The sequence below is a fragment of the Hylaeus anthracinus genome, unplaced genomic scaffold (genome assembly GCF_026225885.1).
Source record: "Hylaeus anthracinus isolate JK02 unplaced genomic scaffold, UHH_iyHylAnth1.0_haploid 11981, whole genome shotgun sequence".
In the NCBI taxonomy this organism is placed as follows: Eukaryota; Metazoa; Arthropoda; class Insecta; order Hymenoptera; family Colletidae; genus Hylaeus; species Hylaeus anthracinus.
This window is the reverse complement of record NW_026534329.1, coordinates 5,324,977-5,332,101: the sequence shown is the minus strand read 5'-3', so window position 1 is coordinate 5,332,101 and position 7,125 is coordinate 5,324,977. Positions and strand designations below refer to the sequence as shown.

The 7,125-nt window shown below is 41.5% G+C and overlaps 1 protein-coding gene across 11 annotated transcripts in view; it reads right to left on the bottom strand.

Annotated features, from left to right (window-relative positions):
• Positions 1-2,510: 2,510 nt before the first annotated feature.
• LOC128885774 (cell adhesion molecule Dscam2-like) overlaps positions 2,511-7,125 on the bottom strand; it is a 146,937-nt gene continuing 142,322 nt past the window's right edge. For 2 of the 11 annotated variants that reach the window (XM_054140036.1, XM_054140033.1), the window contains 7 exons: positions 6,707-7,100; positions 6,422-6,565; positions 5,666-5,818; positions 3,792-4,021; positions 3,360-3,513; positions 3,153-3,255; positions 2,511-2,851 (listed from right to left, as the gene is read on the bottom strand). In XM_054140036.1, the coding sequence (XP_053996011.1) occupies positions 2,599-2,851; positions 3,153-3,255; positions 3,360-3,513; positions 3,792-4,021; positions 5,666-5,818; positions 6,422-6,565; positions 6,707-7,100 (1,431 nt within the window). In that variant the 3' untranslated portion in view covers positions 2,511-2,598. Of the gene's footprint in view, positions 2,852-3,152; positions 3,256-3,359; positions 3,514-3,791; positions 4,022-5,632; positions 5,819-6,421; positions 6,566-6,706; positions 7,101-7,125 lie in introns of those variants that run through there. The other 9 variants (XM_054140030.1, XM_054140029.1, XM_054140035.1 and 6 more) reach the window with 7 other exon arrangements.

Below are 7,125 nucleotides of genomic sequence, written 5' to 3'. Positions count from 1 at the left end.
TGATATAAGCTCTAGAATTTTAAAGTTACTGAATAGAAAAGTGTTGAATTCAATTATTCTTGCATTTAAATAGAAAAATAGATGAATCTCCAATATTTTAAAAATTCGATGGCAGAGATTCAAGTTCTTATACATAATTGAATTATTTTAAATAGAAAAGAAGAAATGAATATTCGGTACAGGTATTTGGCGCGTACTCTAAATAATTCGTGAGACGTATAAACGTCGCGATACTATCTATACATGTAAATAAATTTTATTTCTCGAATCGTGTACCGTGTTCTTCAACCGTGACTCTTGCAAAATGAAATATTGCTTAAGAACAGTAGCTCCGAAGTTACATCATGTCGCAACGAGAGATTAGTCGATAACGCGAACTGATTGAAAGCGAGCAACGGAACGCTGTTGCAAAAAATAACGATTGACTTGTCTAGAATCGATGAACGAATCGTGTAGGCCAGCGTGACCAAAATAAACGGCTGCCAGTCAGTACGCGCCTAGCAGTGTTAAATTGCTCGACCCGCGGCAATTAATTACGCAATGATAAACCTCATCAACTTCGAACGAACGATTTCCCGATCGAGTTTTATATTCTCCTATTGTTTCGCTGTTAGCATAGATTTCTCTATAATTAACGATTACAATACCTCCATTCATCAAAGTTTCAACCCTTTTGAGGGTTGAAGCCATCTTGAACGCGCGAAGAGCTATATTCAATCATTTTTTGTTCGAAAACAATTGACTCGATAGAAGATCCGTTTACTAGGGTTCGTTACACATATATCGAATAATGAAAATAATGAAAATAGAATTTAAAATTTAAAATAAAGTTTAGAAGCGTTCAAGCGGTGGCTTGTCCCCTCAAGAGATTTGTCCCTTGTGTGAAAGGTATATTTACATATTTTCATGTACCAAATTCGAATGAAATCTTTTAACGAGTTGATTTAAAAATTTAATTGTAACTTTTATAAGTCAGGAAGATGATTTCAAAACAAAAAGTCAAATTTATAAGCAGCTTGAGATTATTAAGTAGCAAAGGTGTCATCCTATAATTTGCCACATACTACACGGTTTGTTCCCAAGTTTTTTGAAGTATAAAAAGCGTTCATTAGACGACGCTCGAAGGGAATTCCGAACATTCCTTTCAATTTGAACGTGATATACCACGAAATTCGAGACGGCGTCGTTCTCCACGATCTCCTGGTGCTCGAAGGACTTTCCCGTGCTCTGTACGTACGATTAAGTCTTTGGTCTCGAATGGGTCGCCCGCCGGCAAACGAGTCGCAGCGGTCTGAGCAAATTGTCGTTTGGCACGCACTCCTACACGCGATCAAACTCATTCAACCTCGGACTCATTCACTCGTCATGTCCACGCACGCACGGTTGTAATATCTCGTTACGTCAAGGATAAAGAAGAGGAGTCGGGACCATCGCTTGTGTAAAAGGGAGAACGAAAGATCAGCCTTGGGAGAAAGTTTGTAATCCTCTTGGATCGGATGCCTTTGCAGTTATAGGCTTACCGGGTGTCGTGAGTTTTTATAAAATACATGGTACAATTATTGTTCATACAGGGTGTTTCGTACCTCTTCGGCAAGATTAAAGAAGCATGATCTACAAGTGAAAATAAGAATAAAATGTTATACGAAGTTTGTTTATAAACGATTTGTTACGATATTATAAGCAAATACTTAGTGTAATTTCTCGTTATGGGGAACGCTAGAACAGAAGGTGTACAGCAGTAAATACACGTGAGGTATTAATTCAACGAATTATTAATTCAGTTGCTGAGATGCAGCAAAATCCTCAAGAAATTCAGAAAGTAATTCCATATTACATCGGTGTCAAGTTTGTATCAATGCAACAGGTGGTCAGTTTGAAAAATTCTTGACGATCCTCGTACGTTAAGAAATATCTCGTACGGGCAAAGTAAACACAATATACAGGCTACATTCAATATTTGCCCATAATATCGTAACAAAGTGTTTATAAATAAACTTCATTTTTTTCATGTCTCAACACCCTGTATAATAGTTTAATCAAGACCAGGGTCAGTTTTGTTCCACATTGTCTTCTATCAGAATCGAAATAAATAGTTTTACGTCATCGATGCAACAGTGATTTATGTTTGTCCAACAATTTCTTCTTTTACTGCAACTCAATATTATTCAAATTCTATTTAACCCAGGACTGATTCTTCCTTCTCCGTGCTACACAAACGATACGATACTCTCGACGACTCCCCCTCGTTATCCGCGAACGATTCACCGATTTCCCAGCAACGAATATAATTTAATTTTCACCTATAATCGACAGAGAAAAAAAGGGTGAACGGACGAGCGCGTGCTCGTTGCCCGTCCCGTTCTTCTTTCATCGTTATTATTATTTATTATTATTTCCTTTTCTTCCAATTTAACCTAACCACGTCGAAAACCGTCGACGGGACACCAGATAGAAGGATTTATTTACCTAATTGTTTTGGACCACGGGGCGGGAAGGAGGGGAGGGGGTCGTTTTCATTTTCTTTTCTTTTCTTTTTTGGCCCACCATGGAGACGCGCGGGAAGTGCAAGGTGAGGCACAGGGGAAAGAGGAAGGCGAATTAAACGGCGATTGAGTAGTCGGAGGAAGGATTATTTTGGGTGCTCGGCCTTGACCAGAGAGAGCTCCTCAGACCGAGTTTCAGCTTCTTCAAGGAGTCGATGTCGCACTCGGCCTCGCTGAGCTCCGGCCGATCGGAACGGTCGCCGTTCCCCGCCACGACGTTCCCCTGATTGCCACCTATGAACGTGGTCTCCGCGACCGATATCGGTGGTAACAGTGTGCGTAGCGAGCTTCTGCTGGGAACATGCCATCTTACGGGACGGCCAAACGTACGGACTTTACTACAGAGAGAATATACCACCTACGGGATCTTAAACTTTAGAATTTTAATTATGAATAGAGGTGCTTCTTCTTGAATTTTTGTTTCCCTTGAACTCTGGCGATAATAGCCTTTGCAAGCTTTGCATGCTTGTTTATGGATACCTCGAGAAGGCAGGTATTTTTTATTCGCGAAGGAATATTCGTTGAGGAAATTTATGAACCCGAAGAGCTTTGATGATATGAAATAGGTGACGAGTTTAAGCATAATTATTTTTTTTTTAATATTGTTACCTAGATCGTCCTCTTCGAGGAAGCGACTTCTGTTCCGACATGGGTGAGATGTCCGATGAAGTGCTCGACGTACCGTGATAAATGAAGTCGGAAACGGCTCGAACTGAAAGAAATTTTTCAAATATCAAGGTAGATGTTTTTGTTCTAAGATATGGGCTGCAGTTTACTTTGGCGGGCCATAAATTGTTCAGTTTCAGAGAAACGCACTGTGTTTGAGTTTGCCAGGATCCAGTTGATTGGAAGACTCCGTGCGAGAGCTCGTTAGTTGATCCGGGTCAGACTCGCTCTCGTCGCTCTCGACGTCGCCCGGAGTTTGTTGCTTTCTCTGCTGCCGTCTCCTCGACGAAACGCTCTTCATGCTCTATCGACACACACATGTTCAATGTTTTTATCATTTGACAATTCTTACACAATTCCTACGAATGTATGAATCGTAGAACTCGATCGAGAAGTCTTGGATGTCTAACAGGGGTGCATTTACGACTGAACCATCGCCTTTATCCCTTTCTACAGGCAAATCGGATTGAATTATTATTGCAAAATGTGAACGCGACGTTCAATTCTCTGATACTGTTCATTCAGGATGGAGATATCGGATAGAGTTAGAAGTTAATTGGCAGTCTTCACAGCGTGTTCAACCTTTGCATGGTGACGTACCGCCGCGGCAGGTGGAGGGCTCGCACACCCTTCGGTCATGGCGTGCTCGTGATACATGAAGCTGTGCAGAAGCGTGTTGTTCGGATGGAGACCTGCCGCTGAAGCTTCCGCCGCGCCTCCCAGTCCTCCCAGCCCTCCCAACCCTGCCAGGCTTCCCCCGCCACCCTCCGAAAGCTGGAACGTAGCGTACGGCGAGATGTCCTCCGCTGTCTCTGTAACCCATCAGCGGCATTGCCTACCTTTCAAATCGCGTCGGTATTACTTGGTTAGGTGTGAATGGATTTCGAGCTCTGGATCGGAATTTAACATTTCTCTTTTCTCTTTCATTGGTTTTGAGGCGATCCGGGTAATGTTAGGTGTACAAATTAATTCTCAGCCCCCAGCTTCCATTGATCAGTAGAATCAGTTAGTAAATGAATTCTTCTACATTGTTTATTTATTTTAAAGTGCGATCTATTACCTTTTCAACCCCTTTCCACCGAGATAATATTTAATATTCGCCTGAATATTAATAAGAATCAGGATTCAGAAGAAATATTCATTGAAGACGTTAATCGTGAAGGTATTTGTTCGAGTGGTTGGTTCACCAAGAACTTATAAAAGATAGTTAAATAACTCGTGTATCATTTGTGAATTTGAAAAAAAATTTTTTAAGTCATTACTCACGAGTTTTTCGTCGCGAGTAATAGCGAGCTAATGGCGATGAGTAAATTTCTACACCTAATACTTTTATTCCTCAACGTTTCAGTTCTGGATCTCTTCTTGAGACAAGAGTTTACAAAAGAATAGTAAATGAGAACCGAATTTTTGTTGTAAGCCCTCGTCTTTTGAAGAGGGCTGGTATTACCGTGTCGAAACGTTGAATTGCTCCAAAACTAAGAAATGTTACGTCTAGTTTGTTATTCAAGACCTTGAGCAAAGAAAGAGAGCATTGTAAGTCCTGTTTTCTTGAGAATAATGCAAACAAATTACTGACGATACGAGGAGTCCTTTTGCTCGAAGAAGTTATCACGAGGGCCAGTGGCGCAACTACAAATCCAAACTTCGTAATAAATAAAACACAAACTAAATATTGGTTAATTTCTGATTATATTTTTAAACTAGACACATATAAGATAAATTATATAGAGAATGTCCATTGCTTTACTAGAATTATTTAACAGGGACATTTTGTTTAGTTTGTTAAATATTTGTCTACATGGTTACATAGGCTCATGGTTACTTTTACTCGAAAAAATATTGTGTTAATCCTATTGAATTTAACACAAGGCCTTAAAATTACTGGTTAAAATAATCATATCTGAAGGGATTAAATTACGAGAGTTTGATACACCTTAATAAAAAGAGAAGTATTTCATACATCCATAATCACAAAATCTCTGACACTCGTGATACTTTCTCCGAGCGAAACGATTCATCCGCGTACACCGTACCGCATGCTTTGAAACTTGCATCTGGTCTCTAATGCTTCGTCTCTAATCGTTCGTTCGAACATTGACACGCTGCTGTAAGGGATCGCTATGTCTAAAAAAATGAGAGAAGACAGCCAATGGAGATAGAAGCGATGCATAAAAAAACGTTCAACAAAACACATCCGTGATAACGTGTGACTGTATGATCGGCGCATTCAACGATGATACGATGTGACCGCGTAAAAGGCGCAAAGAAAACGTACGATATCCCGAGAGTATCTAGGGTCGCTCGATGGAATGAAGACGTGATAAAATAAACCATCCTCGCTGGTGAACTGCAATCGATCGCTAGCGGTGAACCCGCCGGAACTGCGCTACGCGTGCGACTGAACAACAATTATAGTACCAAACCTGGCTGCCGTCCGTATCGTAACAAAGGTTCACCTGGAATCTTGTCGGGCCCTCCGCCCGTATTCGCAGCCTGCTGTAAAGCCACCTTATGAATGGTGGCGTAGTAACGCTCCCTTTGGGTCTCCGCGTTTTGTTGATTCTCCTGGGTCTCCTTCATGGGGCGCTGGACTCTGTCCCCGAGGTACCCTAATATGTTGCAGAGGAAACGAATTGTCACGCACTGTGTTCAATGTAATCATGGTTGATTTTAGGGGACGGAGCGCTGTAACATTTGTTACAAATCGATTTTTGTTGAATTTCTCAAATGATGTATGTTTCAAGAATGTGGTGTCGAAATTTAAAAAAGATGTATCTGGTTAAAGTTACAGCTTTGGGTTTGGGACAGTGTTAACTCGATCGAAGGCTATTGAAACTTCAAAGAGGCACAACATTGTCAAATTCAAGATAAAATTGGTTTGGTTTCCATCTCTCAAAAGATATATGTTTCAAGAATTTTGTGTCCAAATTTGATAAAGAAATCTCTAGAATTGCTAGAGTTCTAACTCTGGATGTACAGCAGTGTTAAGCATACGACCGAAGGCTATTGAATCTTTAAATGCATTTACATCAAAGCGAGACTTTATTTTTATATACGTATTAATGTCTTCCTTCATTACAAGCAGTTATCTTAAAAAAAAAAAACCAACCATGCAAACACTATTTTGACGTATTGCATTTAAAAATACGTTCTCCGAGTTTTTATTCGAAAATTGAACAAAGGCAGCCCATTTTAATAACAATTCAACTTACTGTTTCGCCAGCGGAAGGCAACGATGGACACAGCGACGAGCAACGCGAATGTGGCCACGATCAGAGGCAGAATCACCTTCACGTCCGCGTAAAACGGAGTGGCCGACGCAATTCCACGTTTCGATAGTTCTGCGGGTGGCGGTTCTGCAAAGTTTCAGGAACACAGTGCTTTTGGATATAATTGTTTCAACGTAAAAACGAATCACCAGCGGAAACGTTCTCGTCTACTTTCTTCCTATCGGCGCACGCTCTCTGTAGAAGCTGTAATTACACATCCAAGCTTACCGCCTTCCTTCGTCAACGTGACGAACGTGAACTCCGCTTGATTGGTTCCAGCGACGTTATGCGCCTCCACCTTCAGCTGGTAAACGGAACTCGGCTGCAGATTCGTCACGACGAAACGTCGCTGCATTTTAACGCTGTTGGACACCAGTGTCCAGTGGAACTCGTTTATGGGCCTGTATTGGATCACGAAGTAGCGGATGGGGCAGCCATTGTCTGGCCACACGTGAAGCCGAAGAACCAACGTCGTCGAGTTGGGACTGAGGAATGCTGCTGCGGGTGGTATGCCTGGCGCCTGGCCTTGAGTTCTAACCGAAAGGACCGGCGAGGATGGGCTGCTTCCAATTTTGTTGTGGGATGTCAGGTAGAGTTGGTAGGTATTTCCGCAGAGGAGTCCCTGAAAGTCGAGCAAGTGCTGAGTT